General features: G+C 41.9%; 1 protein-coding gene across 1 annotated transcript in view; it reads right to left on the bottom strand.

Moving 5' to 3' along the window:
- Nucleotides 1-14,090: 14,090 nt before the first annotated feature.
- NTMT2 (N-terminal Xaa-Pro-Lys N-methyltransferase 2) overlaps nucleotides 14,091-19,135 on the bottom strand; it is an 18,468-nt gene continuing 13,423 nt past the window's right edge. Inside the window, exon 4 of the mRNA XM_042819731.1 lies at nucleotides 14,091-16,012. Within this exon, the coding sequence (XP_042675665.1) occupies nucleotides 15,738-16,012 (275 nt within the window). The 3' untranslated portion in view covers nucleotides 14,091-15,737. The remainder of the gene's footprint in view (nucleotides 16,013-19,135) is intronic.

The following is a 19,135-nucleotide window of genomic DNA, read 5'->3' as shown; positions in this document are numbered from 1 at the left end:
CTGAGCACTGAGGATCTCATGCCAAGAAATATTCTCTCTTCTTGCTGCCTCTTTTTGTGGTGGTTTCCTGAGACTGAAAACGTTCCTCCACTGCAGAAGATGCAAAAAAATTCCTGCTGACCTCAGCATTGAGTTTCATCTTTTTGAAGCTTTGTTGCGCCTCTAAGATAATTTATGAAGTGTCAGGATTTTCCGACCACAAATGTCTTGGATGAAAACCGTTTTTACACTACAGATGCCATGAAAGAGAAGCAATTTCAGTCTGTTTTTTCTACAGCACTGTCTGTGTCCACAATGAAGTACGGGTTCAGAGCTCCTGGAGATTATTTGTGTAAGAGTTGTCCGGGCCAGCGTTCCACTGAGACTCAGGCTGGGTCTGATTCCCCACCTTTGCCTCATTGCCCTGATCCTCTCTGTTGGGAGGGGAACTCCCATTTCCTGGTGCTGTGCCACGAAAACATGAGCTTGCCAAGTTATTCTCTGTATGTGTGTATGTGCGCGTGTGTTGAACAAGCCAGAAGTACCAGAAGTAAAAAGATCCATTAACAAACCACATTTTGCAACAGCCATAAGGATCCCCAGATTTCTCGTCTGTGGATTTCTCTTCTCCGTGCTTTAGATTTTCGAAAGGAAAAAGAAACCAACCAAAAAACCCCAAGAACTCAGCTTAGCCGTCTCTAATCCAATATGCACCTCAGTCTCCATGAAAGTGTTCTTGGGACGAGAGCAGTATTTCCCTTGGCTGGGATGCCCAGCCTCCTGGCTCCTCTGGAGCTGCAGAGCTGTAGACATTCCGCTGAGTAGTTTGCAACCCTGCTTGCCAGGAAAACCCAATGTCTCCATGGAGAAATCTCAGCGGAGGAGTTTGATACTCAATCAGGGATGGAAAAGAAGGGAGTTTATGCCTCCTTGAGACCAATCCCTCCTCTAAAAAACTTTAAAATGCAGGAGGAAAAAAAAAAGAAGAAAAAGAAAAGCGACTGTATTCTGACAAGCATGGCCCAGGCATCCCAGCAGTGTTGGTTTTGCTATGTGTCAGGACTGCCCCAAGTCACAAAGGCTTGGTCCAAATGTCCGTTTAGGTCAGTGGGAGTCTATCAACTTCGGATCAGACTTAAAAGTTTGGATCTGGAGCTAAGCTTCCAAAAGTCTGGGCACGTTTGCACCTTCTGGTGAGGGGAGCTTGGTTTGGCCCAGCCTTGAGATAGGAGCCAGCTGCAAACGCAGGCCTCCAAACATGTTCTAGGAAAGAGGTTATAAAAGAGCCCCTTCTTGCTCAACACATTTATTCCCTGTGGGCCAGATTCTGACATCTTCATTAACACTGAGCAGAACCTGCTCCAAGAGCAGTTACACTGATTTGAATGGGGCTATTCAGGGAGTCAGCAAGGGTAGCACCATCAAAGGGTCACATCTGTTTGCTTCCTTGACACAAATTATTTTTTCTCCTTTCTGCTATTAGCACACACAGTTACAGCAAAAGCACATTGGGTTCCCTTCTTCTTGGCATCTCTTCAGCAAAACTCTGGTTGCAGACCCTTACTGGTAACGAGGTAAGAAGCAAAAAGAGCAGGAGCTCAGTTAATAGCCCTGACGGCTAGAAAAATTTTTCAGTGACAAAAGAAAGCAATGGTGAGAAATTCAGAGTTCCTTCCTGAGCCCTGTTCTAAACACCTTCTGTCTGTTTTCCCTCCCAGATCAAAAAATAGTGCCTCATGTGAAAGCAGAAGAAAGGCATTATGGCCTTCCTGCATCTTTTTGTAGCCGTGTCCTAGAAGTCATCCTCCTGTGAGCCATCATCACTGTTAGTCACTGAAATACTAACTATTCACTGTTCTGGATCAGTTTGACCAAGCTAAGGATCAGTTTGAGATAAAGGACTACTCCTGAGATTGCGGATAGGGGCAACAAGCTTTCTAACAGTGCCTGCGATGAGCAAGCTGTCATACTCAGGAACTGCCTATCTTGTCACAGTGACTTGTGGGAGATCTCTGAGAACGATCTGAAACTTTGCTATCTATCTATCTATCTATCTATCTATCAGCAGAAAGGCAGCAGAGCGAATCTCAAATTTAGATAATTAGGAGCACCTGATTGACTTGGCTTGGAAGTCATAACGACATCACAACCACCCCTCTGCCACATAACTGTATTTGTCAGGTAGATTTTCTTTTCCTTGTCCTTTATCCAGGAAGACAATGATATTTGCACTGTGATGTTTATATTAACCATCAGAACTATTTGCACTACACTTCCTAATAAACAAGGCTGCTAAACCACAATAGCTGTGTCTGCAAGGACAGGCCAGCCAATGTCAGTCCTCTTCCAGTTTTGAAGAACACCAACTGTGTAGCTCCCCCAGGACAGATGATTGCAGAATACATGCTCATGATTTTGTTAGTGCCAACAGTGATCTGGTACATGACAGTTGCGTGCTGTGCTGCAGTAAGCCCAAACAGTCCATTTTCTCCTTACTGAAAGGGAAAAAAAAAGTCTCCACATTTATGATATTGTTGGCTTCCCTCGCCAATTCCAGCAGTTAGCATGATTTTTTACCTCATTTTGCATAAGATTCCTTCTTTCCTCCCATTCTTTCTTGGATTCAGTTCCATACGGCATTTTCAGATATTACAAACAGGTATCCAAGAGTCTGCTGCTTTTCCAGCAGGCATTTCAAGATTTTATGTGGGTAGCAAATTCTCTGTTTCCCTGGTCTCTCACAGCAGTGTAATGGGAGTAAATGATACAGACTGTTTCTTGTCAAGAAAGACCGAGAAGGTCTTTCTTTGGGTGAAGTTAGGATGAGGATAACCTCTGCTCTTCTCAGTTACTCTGAACGGATAGATGAGCAGAAAACAGTTGCCAGTCTGCGAAAATACAGGATCTGAAAGGGAACAGCTGATATCTAGAAAACTGCTGGCAGTAAAACTGGGATTATGCATCATTTATAGGGTGGGAGGAAGCATAGTGGCAGGACACAGACATTGGTGCAATTGTTTATCTACATTTGACATGCAAAAATGATTTTTATATGAGCAAAATATCCTCAGGGGATAGTTCCTGCTTAAGACTTGAGATCCATCTCTACTTTAGAAGATGCAGAGGGAAGGGATTATGGTGTTAAGGCCTGGCTTGATGTTCCCAAAGCCCAAAGGCTCTGCAACTCAAGTTCCACACGAGCTAGAGACTAATATATATAAACACAGGCGGTGCTGATGCACTTTTTTGGAGATGGAGAGCAGGTTAAGCTTATTGCAAGATACAGCTAATCATAGAATCCTTAGAGTTGGAAGGGATCTCTGAAGGCCATCTAGTCTAACTCCCACAAAATGCCATTGGTGCCTCAAGAAGAAAGGAGGGGTGTTGCACTATTTATGCATTACAAATGCAGGCATCAAAGCAGCGTAAACAAAGCAGCTTGCACAAAAACAGACAAAGGACGCTGCAGCATTTCCAATCTAGGTTTCTTGTGCCCCAAACTAGCACTTCAATCATCTTCCTTCTCTGAGAAATGAGTATCAGAGAAAGAAGTGAGCCTCTGCATTTTTCTAGCCCAAGACAAAACTGTGTCCATTGTTGGGACCAGTCCCCCAGGAGGAGTTATTTCTATTCAATTTGTGTGTGTCACAGCCAGATAATGCACTGGGTGGTATTTCCCTCTCTTCCCCCAATCTCTCTCTTTTATGACCACATGACTTCACCCCCTCGTGTGAGTGACAGTACCCATTAGACGAGACTCTGATGCAAAACAGCTGTGTGCCGAGAAGGGGAGGAAGGGAGTGGGGAACAGCAATTTAGAAAACAATTAAGAACATCAATTCCAATTCATTTGCTTGGCCAGGATAAGTAATTTCTAAGAGGTAACTTGATCTGCAGTGGACCGAGATTAAAGGCGAACTCCATTATCTCTAGTTTACAGTCTGGAGGAATTTGTTTTAAACGGTTACCAAGGAAGCTTCATTAAAAAAAAAAAAGAAAGAAGGAAAGAAGGAAAGAAAGAAAGAAAGAAAAAAGAAGAAAAGAACCTTTGCCTAAAAACGTCCAAAAAATCCTTCTGATTTCTTCTTTTAAAGGGCATGCATGGATTTATTAACTCTCTGAGAGTGTGGTTGCGCTGTGTTGCAGGAGAAACAGTTCAGCTCTTGCAAACAGAATCCTTGCCCACAAGAGCTTAGAGATGTATTTGATCAAAATAAATCATGCCAGTTTTAAATTACTGTTAAGATTTTCATGCAAAGATGGACTGGAAACATGAGACATAGGGCTCAGAAGTCAACCCAGAATTCTCCAGAGGAAGCAGAGGCTTCTGGAAGAAAACACAATGCATTGAGCACCAGGCAGTCCCCAGCTGTCTGCTGGCTTTGACACGGACTCACTGTCTGGCTGTGAAAGGCAATGCCACTCACTGTGGTGTTAATGCTGCTGCCAGCGAAGGGGTGTTGGCATACTTGGACACCTCTCAGAAGTGCTGTGAGACTCTGTGAGTAAATACCCCTGCAACACTTTGAATGCTGAGTGTAAACCCAGGCAATCCACAGCAACTTGCTGTAACCCAGCAGACACTGAGCTTTTCTCTCTATTCATGCTTGGGTGGGAGATGGCACTGAAAACCCAGTACGTGAGTGGTAAAGCCATGGATTTTCTACTGTCAAAGCCTCACACTCTAGGACTCTGCTCTTCTACCTTCCTCAGCTCTCAGCGCTTTGCTTTGCCACAACGCTGAGTCTCAGTCCTTTCCTCATCTCCTGCAGGCCTTGACCTCTTATCCTTGTTTTGCAAAATGTGATGTTGTCAAGAAGCTGAGATGCCTTGCAACTCCAGCCCAATAAAATGCTGCTCAGACCATTTGTCCCTCAGAAAACCCTGGCACCTGCCTTGGGCATTTCTCCCAGGATCCCAGAAACAGCAGCCCTTGTGCTTACAGGAACACAGAGGCCACGTGTGTCCCTGGATGTGATGTGAGGAGCTTAAGGGTGGGGTAAGAGCAGACATGGAAAAAAGGATCCGTGAGCTGGCTCAAAGTTCCAAGTTGGCCATGGATCTGCATTTCTCTGGCTGGACCCAGACTTTTACCTCTCCTGTGGATCTTTGTTTGTCTTAGGGACAATCTGCATTGCTGCCATCGTGAAACGGCCAGCCCGTGCTTTATGCAGCTGCCTCCCTGTTGGCTAGCTAAGATTCTGGGGTGATGTAATTGCCTCTGGAAATAGGAGCTGGAGAATGTGATGTGACGAATTTCCCTGGACCACCAAATAAATTAAAAAGCAGGCTTTCAGCCCAGAGAGGTTACCCTCCCAAATAAACAAGTCCCAGCTCCCTTCCTTACACACACTTACCTTCTTCCACACCAGGAAGCTGAGCTCCTCGCAGACTCCATTACAGATCCAAAATGAACAGGTTCTTCCAGCCAGTCAGCATCTCCCATACAGTAATTGCTTTGGTATGGGCATCTGAGTACAAGACAGAACTGTATATACTAGAAATATTCTCTTTGCATAAACTTCTCAGTAGACTTACTTTTGTCTTGTTGCCAGGAAATGTACTTGGGGCCTCTCACTAGCTTCACATTTCTTTGATTAGAGGGGCACAGTCAGTTTGTTCCGATAGTTACAGGGGAACTGAGAAACTGGAAAATCCTCTCTAAGCACAACAGTTCTGCAACTGCACATAAGACCACCCTATTACACCACTTCTCCTGTGACGATCACATTTCCATGGATTGGAAAGGAAGGGGGAAAAAGCCCATCTTGCACACATGCTTCTCCACAACAGCTTATGCCATGGTAGATAACCTTACAACCTGAGATCATTTAAGCAACACAACGCATGGCACTCCAGCATGGAAAAGGGGCCATGTCATAACCAAGGGCAACGAGTGGTTCTGGGAATCAGAAAACGTCTAACATGGTTGGGTGGGTTGGACAGGAGTTTAAGAAAGCAACAATATAGTCAGCCAAACTGTAGTGTGGCCAGGAAAGGAGAGTTAACACCTTTTCTCTGCCAAAAAACACCTCTTGGCCAGTAATGACAACTAATGGCCAGGGCCTTGGCATCACAATCTGCCCAAAAAAATTGAAAGGTGGAACATGCAGATTCTGTGCCCAGTTCTGGTCAGGACTGCTTTGTGGCATGGAGCAAAGCACTTAGCTTCTCTCAGCCCCAACTCATCTGTGTGCACAGCACTCTGGGTTAGTTCTTGTCTCCCTCCTGAGGCTCAGTAACACTTTGTTAAATGCCTGTTTCTTCTAAGAGGCAAGGTGATCCAGAGAGTGCAAAGTACTTTATTTTTGTACTGTAAAAACCAGCTTCCTTCGAAGTCTCACTCATTAAGTCAACAGCCGTTGTAATCCAAGCTCCTTTGATGGAAGGAATAAGTGGGGAAATTGCCAAAGGCAGGATTAGCTGATGGATGTCTTGAGTTGCAAGGGTGTCTCATACGGATTTGTGGCTGGATTTTCACCTCAGCTGTCCTGGCTGGAATGTCTGTCCTACCGTACTGAGACACTCCTCTTGCAGACCCTGCTCTGCCTCTAGCAGTGGGGCCCTGGCTGAGGACTGGTTGCACTGTAATTCCCAGCTCCTCTGCTAACTAAGGAATGTGGTGTGCCAAAGAAAACCAAGATCCAGCCTGTGAAGAACGTACCTGTTGTACTTGCAGGGAAGTGACAGTTTGTCCAGAAACAGGACTGATACAGGTGTGCTTCCCGACTTGGCTTCTCAGCGATACAATGCTCTGGGCCACTGCTTCCCTTCTTCAGTAGGGGTTACCATATGCTTTTCTCTGAACAGCAAATCCTTTGTGACCTAGGAATAAAAGTACTGTAAACTGGTTTCTACATTTAGGTCTAATTGTGAGTAAAGGCATTTAGAAGGACACATCCTGCTGGACTGCGACAGGCAGCAAGTTTCTTGCTGTTCCCCATTCAAAAGGAGTGGCAGCACATTCTTTCTTTTTCCTCGTTTCTATTACAGTGCCTCCTTAGTCCTCATCTCTGTCCTGCTCTCAGATTTCTGTTACTGTGATTCCACTGATGGAAGGTAACAGCAATTACATTTGTGTATTTGTGTGCACTCAATATGGGACAGAGAAGAAGGACACAATCTGCAAAGCCAGACTACACCCACTTCTGTATCCTCTATTTATGTGAAAATTTTCATGTTGAAAAAAACAACTTTCTAACTTCTCACAATTCAGTTAAGTCTTAATGGGTGTTAACTACAAATACAAGATCATATTCTCCTAAAATGTCATTATCTGAAAGTCATTCTTGCAATGGGGACACTGAGGATGAAAATACTCTAGCCTGTCAGTTCTCCTGCCTTCTGTGCCAAACATCTCTCTCCTCTCCAGCTACCACCTTTGCAACTCACACATGCCTACCTTAAGGTCACAGTTTGTTTCTAGTTCCCAATGCTGGGTGCTATGCACAGCACTGTCTGCTTTTGTCTGATGAATGGCACAAAGCTGGAGTCAAGCAGGTACTCCACACTCTTTACACATTGCCAGGTGTCCTAGATTTTTTGTATCTCATAGGATAATTAACCCATCTGCAGGTGATTGTCTACTTGTCTGCCACAGGACCTAGTGGAGAGGGGTATGTGAGAGAGCTGTAATGTTTTTGTTAAGAGGTCCCTTTGGATTGCATTTAGTAGAAATGTGTTTGTTTTCCAGAAGAGAATCGGTTACAGAAACAACACCAAGCAAAAAGGCTTTTCTACAGCAGGGTTCTATTTACCACGTTCATTCAGGGAAAGTTATATGGGAGGAGAGAGGAAGTAGTTAAATCCTTGTTTACCATGCTGGAAACCAAAACTCCCTCAGTTTACATAAATAAGGGAGAAAATGGCTTAGTTGTATGAGCACATGGCTGTGACTAAGGAGAGCTGGGTTCTGTTCTCCGCTCTAATGTGCAAAACTCTCCAGGGCTCTCCTCCCCTCAGTGTGAGATTCAACTTGTTAACGTGAGGTGTATGCCAAATCACTAGTTAACAGAGACAGGATTTTCCAATGCCAGATTTGTCCATCAGCATCAGATAGACTGAAAAACCTAGCAAGAAGTACTGGCCTTGCTTCCCTGATTACTAGGCAGCTGTAAGAACCAGCTGGACTAAGCAGCTGAGGTAAAATGAGATGAATGTAACCCTGCTTTCAGGGCTTTCTATACACACAATGAAGCTAACTAGTCCTTCCCTATCTGACCATGGGAGTTGGAAAGGATTCATGTACTAATTATTACAACATGCTCTGATGCCGAGATGCTGGAGGCCATACAATCCTGACTGTTAGCAGATCTGTGTACTCAAGAAGGCAACCAAGGAAATGAGTCCACTGATTCCTAAATCCTTATGGTTTGGTACATGTATCCTCCCCTTTATGCGGATGGTTCAGATCACCAGAATGATGTGCTCACACATTTTTAGTGAGACAGAATTTCTATTTTATGTAGAGAATGAAATCTGCTGGGGATGACAGGACAAAGCTGCCTCTGTTGAAGGAGTTCAGAAGAGATAATTAGTTACTAAACTCAGCTAAGTTAGGGAACCGGCAGGGTTTGCTCTGCCTGCTGAATCATAATTACTGCATGCTGTGAACTAAAGGTTGCATCAGATATCATTTTGGAGATCTGCAACAATAAAGAAGAACAGAAAGACAGGGAACGAATCCCACCTGAGCAGTGAAAAAACTTACTGGAGGCTGAGAAAGTTCTTACTTGCTCAGAGTCCCTCTGCCTTGGCATCCATTAAGGTAGGGAGGTTATATAGCATAATCCCAGAGTAGGGGGCAAGTCTGATAGCACCCAAAGAGAAGTCCTTTCAGTGGCCTATGTTTTGCCTTTGGTAACCGGTCAGAGTTGCCTCTCTCACCAAATCAAGGCAGCCCCAAAATGGTTCCTCTGGGAGCATTAATGTTTTACTGAATCACTTAGTTTCTCTTGATGACTGCTGCTTCAGACTCTCTGCGGCTGGATCCCAGTGGGGATTTTGTTGATGGGGGTTTATTGACTTCTTGTTACCTTGAAGTTACTGCAGTGGCAAGAATCACAGGTAACTCCTGGAGTCTGTTTATTTTATGGGTTGTGTTTTTAAGAGTTTGCAATGGCACCCTAATTTTAGGAGAAGCCACTTGTTTATTTAGCAATGCACACATGCACTGATCCATAAATAAAACCGGTGAGCTACCTAGAATCTTCACTTTGGTCCTCAGTAGAGATTTTTAAGATTTATACTGCTGGGGCTACAGAAAGGACAGACTTGTACTGACAACTGGTGTCACAGTGGACTCATAGAACTGCACTTGAGCTGGAATTCATCTAACTTCATTTAAACATCTGAGATTGACTTAGAAGAAGATTGAAGTTGGATATCAGGGGGAAGTTCTTTACCATGAGAGTGGTGAAGTACTGGAACAGCTGCCCAGGGAGGTTGTGGATGCCCCATCCCTGGAGGTGTTCGAGGCCAGGTTGGATGCGGCCCTGGGCAGCCTGGTCTAGTATGAAATGGGGAGGCTGGTGGCCCTGCATGTGGCAGGGGGTTGGAGATTCATGATCCTTGAGGTCCCTTCCAACCCGTGCCATTCTGTAATTCTGTGATTTGTCAGAACCTAAAGAGCCTGTAGGCTCCTAGTAAAGTTCAGTACATAGGATAACCATGTAGAAAGTTTCTGGTAGAGCTGATCTCTCCTCAGTGACTGTAATAGGAAGTTTTGACAATTATCTTAAAACGTCTCTTAGATGTCTGAATTAGGTCGGAAGCCTCTCGCCCTTGATGTGCCTGTGATTACTTGCAGCCACGGAGAAGGGAGCCCCATGGTCGTTAGGTTATTTTAGCTGGTCCTATGTACCACATCACAAATCCTCATGATTGAGAAGCATAAGATACAGGCACTGTACTTCAAAGTGACTAGGGTAGCCCCGTGTGGAAGCAAGACATGCTAGGTGTCCCTCAGGAGATCCTGTCACAGATTGTTGGGATAGAACCAAGTTCAGCAAATAGCATCCAATGCTGATCTGGAAATGTTCTTGGCAAACCCTGCTGGACTATTTATTTGTGTTGTGGAAGATCCAGATTACACAACAGTCATCATTCTTCTGCAGCTGATGATCCATTAAAAGCTGACAAGCCACATATATTTCAAGGACCACAGGTCACCTCAGCAAATACAAGCTGTCTGTTCAACATGTATGCAGCACATCTGCAAAACTGTTAACTGTGTGTGTACACACACGTACCTATCTTCCTACATCCGCTTCTAAGCACTTGAGGGCTTTCAAATCTGGTCTTCCAGATGATTCTGTAAGCTTAGCCTTGAGTGAAGCTTAGATTCTTAGAAGCCAGATCTTCAGAGATCTATAGGAATCCACTGACCAGCAAGCGTCCATTAAGTGCACTTGTAAGATTTATTCAAACATCTCTAAAAACCTTAGTCTTAGGAGCTTGAGAATACCAGACTGGGTTAAAAAGCCTGCAAATTCAACATTTCTTGAAAGGAGAAACATGGAAGAGAGATGCTCCACCAATTTTGTGTCTTTATTTTTGCTGCAGGTGTACACTGCTTTGTTGTGTACTGATGCTTCAAGACAATCAGAAGCTGTATATGTTCATGAGCACAATGTTCAGCCCGAGTCCTCTCTCTGCAGGACATACCAGCTTGGCCTAGTAAGCTGGCTAACCGCAGCCACACTGTTTCAATCCGCTCTGAGCACAGAGTAAGTTTATGTCTGCCTGCAAAACACTCCATAGTTCCTGTAGAGGCCTAATTCATGGAGGTGTTAATCACTCACAGCTCCCACTTATAGAGAACTGTAATGCAGCCCAGATCACTCTTCTGTGCCTCAGTTTCCTCATCCAAGTCACAATGATAACACATGCATCAAGGTCTAGGGATGTACAGTGTCATTCAAATACTGTTATTGTTTATGGTGATGATGAGAATGCAAACTTTGTATAAAGGTCTGGGAGTGCCTACGTGACATCAACTGAAAAAGATGGGTATTAACTTCCATCCTTGACATACAGCACGCTGTGATTGCTCTCAGATGAACAGAATTACCTCCTCTTAAAATCAAAGGTAACTCATTTTATTTCGGTGAGGTGTGGTGATGTCCATGGAGAACAAATCACTTTTGGCAAGTGCAGGAGGAATGTCTTGGCAAGTTAGAAGAAGCATCAAAACTGAAGAAGAATGGGATGCAAGACAACTGAATTTAATCAGATGTAGCAGTCAGGTTCCTCTGGACAGGCCTACTGTCTGATGCACCATCCTAAATCTCTGGGGATCTGGATTAACAGAATGGAAGACAAACAAGAGAATGGTATAAAGGCACTCAGGGCACTTTAAGGTGTAACTGATAAATCTCTTATCGGTTGGCACTGTGTCAACTGATTATGGTAGTATGATAATATTCCTCACATTAATGTTGTGCCTCAGTGCCACAACTGATTTTTAATGTGTGTTTCAGTATCCATGCCCATGTTCTTTGCTGGTTTCAACAGTCACAGCTCCTCAGGTCACACTGCACTTCTGCTTGCCATTAGTAAAGAGGTGACTAAATCAGTTATAAGGATGCACTTTCACTCCTACAGCCACTGAGGAGAGAGGATACTCTCTTACTTCAAGCCAGTTCACTTTGAGCTGGTCTGAATTGCTCTGAAGATACCTGTTTTTTTATTTTGCTGCCCATCAAAGAGCCCAAGGTGGCTGTTCCCTAGGCCAGGCACAGGGAAGATGCCTGAACCAATGCAATACATCTGAAAAGAAACAGCTCGGGCAAATACTTCTTGACAGGACAGTTCTTGAAATTACTTTCCTCTGGAAACAACTGGCTTGTTTCACTAAATTTGGGGCCAGGAAATGTATGGAATTTATTATTTTGTAGGAAACTAATGTTTCACTTCAACTATTACAACACTATATCATGTATTATCTAAGATATCATCTCACATAACCTTTAAGTTTAGGTTAAATTATATAAATATCCAAACAAGAAATACAAACTGAAAATTTCGATACAATCATTTCAGTATTTCTGAAACAAAATATTTTAGAATATCCATTCAGAGATACGTTTCAAAACAACGGCTCTCCCTTCCAATCAGAAATGAAAAGACATTTGTAACGTCTGGGTCGCTTTCTGAACATGAACAGCTTGAGCTGCAATGGCTGCAGGAGCTGCACTGTTGGGATTGCTATTCACAGTGCTTTAACGATTGATTCTATATTTTGTTTTGGTTCCAGTAGCACCTAAGGGCTGTCAGGGCTAAGGGATCTCTTTGGCAAGGAACCTCTCGTTCCTTTCATTACATTCCTCATTCATACATTAAATGACACTGGCTTTCAGTCGTGCAGAAAATAAGCATCAAACCTGATATGGGACAACCTGACATTATGAAGAGTTCTGGCAGTGGTATGGCAGAGATGAGCTTTAGCATGCCTTAGCTAAGAGACTGCTTTAGCAGTTTGCCTGGGAGTAATATCTGATTGAATGACTAATTTGTTAATTCATTAATTACCTGTCAGTGGTGAACTACAGTTTGAGCTTGCAGGATCCAGAGTGTTCCGTGAAACTCGCTTCAACTAGGGTACTGACATTGGATTAAATTCCTCTTAACGTTGAGATCAGGAGTACTTAAATGAACACCAAGCAAATGGGATTCAAACCCCCACTGCAAACTGATGAGCTGAAGATTTAAACGCATGTTTCAAACAGCCTGGAAGTTGAGGCAGAGCAACTGAGTTCTCATCCAGTGTTTGAACACCAAAGAGCAACCGATGCATGGATGGTTTCTAAGCAAGCTCTTCTCTTTGAAATTTGTGATTCATTATTATTATTATTACATTCTACAGCAAAGTCCAGAGAGGCCAGAACTTTAAAACCAAGAATGGCCCTTACCCAAATTCATGCACTTTTTAAGAGTGTAACACCGCCTACAGCAGTTAACTGTGAATTTTTGAATTAAAATATACTTGGAAAAGGAGGAAAACAAAATATTATTCTGTCATAAGCAATCCCATGCATCTGTGCCCCTGGGGAGCTTGTGTTTCTTTACTCTTGAGGTTCATTATGTCACCAGAAAAGCTTTAATATTTTACTGTGGAAGCAACATAGCCATGAAACATTAATTTTCAGGAATGTGGTAACCATGAAATATGCTTTTTTTTCTACTAAGTTAAGACTTTACTTGGCTCCGTTCTCCATTAACTATTAACATAGTTAAAATAACTAATTTTCACTACATGTTTATGCAGATATAGTCTAGAAATTAAAATAAGAGAGATGTACAAAATACAGAAAAAACTTTTTTACTTTGAAAAATCTATTTCACTGATAGTGATACCAGACATTGATATTCTATCTTTTCTTCTAATCACTTTTCATGCTGTATCCACCTTGGGACAGCACTCCTCTGGTGTGTAAATGAACAGCTGATGTATTCTGCACGATAACAGCTGTCAGCAACAACTTAGAGTTGTATAAAATTATTTACCTCCCTATTTCCACAATGCTGTTCTCTTGTCATTGAAGTGACCAACATCGTTCACATAAGCCTGGCACAGACATGAGGATTTCCAGTAGTTCCCAGGTATTCTGCACCATGGCAGAAGTTTCTGGCTGGAAGAGAAAATGATGTAGAACCAATTAATTTGTAACGCATGTCTAGATCTTTTAAATATTTGCCTCTTACTGCTAGTGAGTATAGCTAACTGTAGGACTGATGCTTCTTTCCTGCAAAACTAATGACTGGTTTTCCTTCAAATTTCTGCACATACTCATATTCACCCAATCATGGCACCAGCTTTTAACTGGTGCTAAAAGGGAATGAAAGAATTGTAGTGGTTTAATGGGAATTAAAAGCCCTTATTCCAAGGGACAATTCCAGAACAAAAAATTTCACCTAGTGTTTTTAGCATCGTGTGATACATTTGCAATCATTACCAGTTGATTCAAATGGAAGAATTAGCCAAGACATTCCAGAAGAATCTGCATCATGGGAGCCATAGGTTCCTATGTTACATGACATGCCAGACTATTCAACAAATCACCAGAGTTATTTTTCCTTAATGCTACAATCAGTGATGGCACATTAAAAAAAAAAAAACAAAAAAAAAAAAAAAAAAACAAAAAAAAAACAAAAAAAAACCACACTAATTACTGAATAAGATTTGACAGCATGAAGCTCTATGCCATGAACTGGAAATTCTCAACATATGCATTCATATTGCTAGAGAAGATGAGCTACACAATTAAAACAAATCTGGAGATCTGTTATCAAAGGGTGGCCAAGAGTACTAAAATCCAACTGAGAAGTTCCCTGTTGTCCCTTGTTGTCTTTGGGCTCCTATGTGAGTCAATCTTACACAGGTGACAATATTTGACAAAGATAATTGTGCATACAGCCACGTGGAGGATATTCCATAGAACCTTTTCCATCTGAACATGGACATTTGTCATAACACAACTTTTAAAAAAGCCCAGCCAGTTGTTCCAGAATTGCAGGTGAATAAAATAAGACAAAAATTCTGAAAGAGTCAGAACAGTCCATTCTTACATTTTGAACAAGCCATGCTTCATTTACATTTTTTGCTGCATTATAATAACAAAAATTTAAAATGTAAATTATTTTAGAACCTTAACTCAAAGGAAATGTTTGATTTTGTCCATAGTTCTCATTAGGACCATTACTGACTATTCTCTGTAAACAAAAACAAAACTGTCTCCTCTTGCACTCATTCAGAATGAAGCAGAACATCAAATTCTGAAAATCTTTGCAAAAAGAACCCTGTTCTCCCACAGTGCTTTCTGTGCCCGTATGAAAGGGACAAGAAGGTCAATGTGTAATTTCTGTGAGCTCTAAGGAGATTGTATGTGTTAGCATTGTCAAATCCAGGCTTACACAGCTGCTGTTTGGATATAAATCATAGATGCTTTTGGGTTACTAACACCCTCTGCAATTTAGTACAGTTGTTAATTAATACAATACTGTATTAGTTCTTTTTGCATTCTAACTATTAACACCCCATGAAATCCCATTAGCTCTGCATATGGTGCCAGATTTGTTCTGAATGTGGGAAAGAAAGAAATTTACAGTGGTATGAATAATAAAGAGATGCTTTCAAGTGGTTTCCACTGTGAACGTTTTGAAAAAACATTTTCCAGAAAGTGGATTGTGGGGCAATCTTTGCACAAATTTTCAAAGCAAACATGCTTATATGTCACATAATCTTTTCCCTGAAGTGTAAATATCCTTATGCGCCACTACTGTTACAGAGCAGAAACATAAGCAAGGTAGGTTAGGTTTTCCAGAACCTATTTGAATATTCTGCTTCAGTGATCTGACAGATTCTTCTTAACTTCCAGGAAAACATAGTCGCCAGTGAAAAACAAGCTTATTTGTTTCACCTCTCATGCAAAGCACACTAAAACATATAAGCCACTAGAAAATAATTAGTCTGAAGTCTCCGTATTTAGTTTAGTTCTGTTGTAGTATTGGCTCTTGAATAAAAGAGAAATCCTACAAGGAGCTGTCAGAAAGTCTTTCAAAAATGGTGAAGCAGGCAGGATTTAGAAGCAGACTATTGCCTGGAGAAGCTGGCTCAATTGTAATTCTCTCTTGATCCTTTAGAAGTTGCTGCCTTGGAATTACAGTGGTAGCAGTAGGTAGCTAGTAGTATTCTACAGGTGCTTTTCTTCCCCTTTGTCCTCCATCCGTAGTCCAGTCTTTGCTGCCACATTATGCAGTCAGGAATGGGCAGGGCGTTTCTGCATGGCCAACATCCAGACAGGGACGCACTGCTCAGGGAATCCCTGCTGCCTCTCCTCTTGCAGGATGACGAGTCCACTCATTTCAATGAGGCTGTGGAGGATGTTCAGGTCTCGGATCACACTACTGTCCAGACAATCCAGGATACAGCCCTCCCTGGCTACATTGTCCTTGAGAATGATAACACCATTATCCTTCAAGCCTTTCTGGCACCGGATGAGAAACTTCAGGAGATCTTTATCTGTCAGATATCCTACAGGTGAAAAGATGGAAAATAGATCACTATTAACCATTCATACAGCCTCCCTCTGAACATATCATAACGGTGCCTTGATTCGATTCTCCATATCCCTTTTTATTGCTGGAATAGTTAGTTCTAGATCTGCCAGATTTCAGAATGAAAACCTGGGCAAATCAATAAGATCAATAAACTCAAATCGATATTTATGATCCACATTCACAGCAGCAACAGATGTGGACAGAAGTCAATGGGAATAGCGGAGAAAATAGCGGGTGCTGAAGGGTTCTTTAATCTGGTGGTTAAAGTCATAATAAGAATCACTGGCAGGAAGCTGGAACCAAACAAATTCAAACCGGAAATAAGAGACAAATGTTTTAACAGTGCAAGTAACTACCGATCAGAAGCAACCAACAGAAATGGTGGATTTACCACCTCTTGAAGTCCTCAAATCTAGTGCGACGCACTTTCTCAAGATAATGTTCTTATTGAACACAAACCATCCAGTGCAAGGGTAAAACAATGGAATGTAACAGCAAGTGATACAGAATAGGTCAAATTAGAGAATCTAACAATTACTAATGGCTGTTTATGCTACAGATTTCTATATACACCCAAAGCAGCTGTGGATTACAACCAAATCACCAAATAAACTCCATATTACTACATACTGTTCTGATCTCTGCATACACCATACATATTTAAATACAGTAACTTTTAATACATTACTGAGATTGTGTTTTCTATTCTTCCTTCTCAAAGATCAATAATTCTGTTAACATCAGGAGAGTGGGGCTCAGAGAAGAGCAAAATGAGAACACACATATGAAACCTATTTAAAATGAATTAACAAGGGCAGGTGGTCAAAAACTGAATGAAAAACTCAAAAAAGTTGCTTGTAATTTTTAGTCAAAATATTTAGTTTTCTTCATGGTAGATCTAAACTTTTATAAATGCAAGCTGTCATTTCAAAACCACACTTTGATATAGCTTGTCAGATTTTTTTTAACTACTTCCCTCTTACTAAAGAAAAAAAAAGAGTCAGAACAAAAACTGAATACCTTCCAAACTGGGAAAATCGCCATTTCAGTTTGAAAATTAAACTTTCATTTTTATTTCTTAAAAAAAAAAAAACCCTGAGCTGATTTAACTATGTACATGCACAACAAATCAAGATTTCATGGACTAGATTCTTTGAAGCATTTGGCTGCTCTTAACTTAGTTCTTAGCCCAGTTTTCCCATCCAAAAATACATGATCTTCATTGCTACCTGCCAGTTAGTCCTGCCCCATTCCACCAAGAAGCACTGAGCTTGCTGGCATTTTTCATCCAAAGTCAAGGTAGTGGTAGAAACTTGCTTAGTACTTAAAGTCACTATCTACGTCATAGCAATCAATGGCTGAAAGGTGGAAGGAGATTCAGATCTGCTAGACAAAAGGCATATGCTGCTTTTGCCATTGATAGCACAAAAGTAACAAGCACAGCTCCAGACAAGTCTTCATTCATTTTGTCTCACGTTGCCATGGCTTCGTTCATGAGATATGAGCAATGACTGACTATTCAAATAGAACAGAAGTAGAAGCGAAAATGATACTCTTCTGAAGCAACTTGCTTATATAGCTATAAAGGAACAACCTACAATTCTAAGACCAATCCCATTACTTTTTAAGACTATGTATAAAGGACAAGTGATTGCTCTTAAGATCTCCTGTATTAATCTTCCTGCCTTTGCCCAAAAAGAAGGCATTTCCAGGGTTTTGACATGGAGTTGTTCAGGCCTCCTCTTGTGCTATAGAATAATGAGTCCTGCCCACTGAAACTGCACAAGGGACACTCTGCAGCAGTAAAGGCTTTAAACAGCACGAAAAGTATCTACTAAAAATGGTATTTCTGACTGATTGAGACAGGAGAATGAAAAGTTGACTTTTCAGGTCACCTTCAATTCACTTCTCCCATAGCTGTATGAATATTCTGTTTACAGCCTTACAACACTTTTCATGCAAGGATCACTGCACACTTTACAAAAGTAATTAATTCTCATACCATTGCTTTAAGTAGGAGGGGAAAAAATTGGAACAAGGAACAGAGCCCACATTGTCTAATTGTCTGTCTGCTGCTCTTACTGCTGAAGTGCATTCACTGAGCAACTGTAGGAGAGGATGCAGATATTTGTTATTTGGGGAGGAGTTGCTTTGGGATGTAGATAAGTGAACCTCTTTAATGAGCATCAGTGCATGCAACAGACAGTCATCTGCTGATAGGTTTTGGTGAATTCACCATGCTTTTTCACAGCTTATTTCCTGAAATATTCCCAGGTCTCAATAGTCATCAAGTTCAGAAATGCCCCTGAGAACATCGGTATTGAGGGACACCCACTGGCAGAGGCTAAGAAAGGCCTGAAGGGGATATCCCTGATGGGGCACTTAACCTAATAGGTTCTACGTGCAAGGGGTATATGACATGCCAGGGATTCCCACAAGATCTTTGCAGGAAATGTCCAACAGGATGCCAAGCTACAATGCAGTAGTGGTGAATTGTGAATGGAAAATGACTTCTGGCAAAGAACCAAAGGAAACCATCCTTTAATGCAGGTACAGTCAATCTTGTAAACAAAAAAATACAAAAACCCTACCACTCATTCTGCACCCAAATGCTGGAGCTGCCCTATCTGCGAAGGGGAAAAAATGTCTCAAAAGGGCTCTTCTTCCTTGTGAGACTGCTTGGCTCTCTGGAGTACCTGATGACTCATGAAAAATATGGGCAAAGGTGTGTCCAAAATTGGCTAATATTCAATAGGCCAAGAATGAGGGTCATACAATTCTCACATGTTTTTTTTCTGGTAGGCAAGCTTGATCCTCACATAGCAGTACTGTCACAGTGTTACAGCCTTGCTCCCATCACATGCCAGATGCAGAGGTGTTGATAGACCACTGCATACAAATGAGGTCAGCCTATCTGTCTGCAATATTGGTAGCTATGAGGGAGGGAAGATTCCTGCTCAATGTATAAGACCCATGTATATATTTATGACCTACTCCCCCATTGCACTATAGCATGCAAGCTTCTCCTGGTACATGGCACCTTCCTCCAGTACATGGCCTGAAAAAAAAAAAAAAAAAAAAAAAAAAAAAAAAAAAA

This window comes from Centrocercus urophasianus, unplaced genomic scaffold (assembly GCF_019232065.1).
Source record: "Centrocercus urophasianus isolate 14NV4802_14NV808 unplaced genomic scaffold, USGS_Curo_1.0 seq_18, whole genome shotgun sequence".
In the NCBI taxonomy this organism is placed as follows: Eukaryota; Metazoa; Chordata; class Aves; order Galliformes; family Phasianidae; genus Centrocercus; species Centrocercus urophasianus.
Note: the sequence above shows the minus strand (reverse complement) of the source record. Positions and strands in the feature narration are given on the sequence as shown.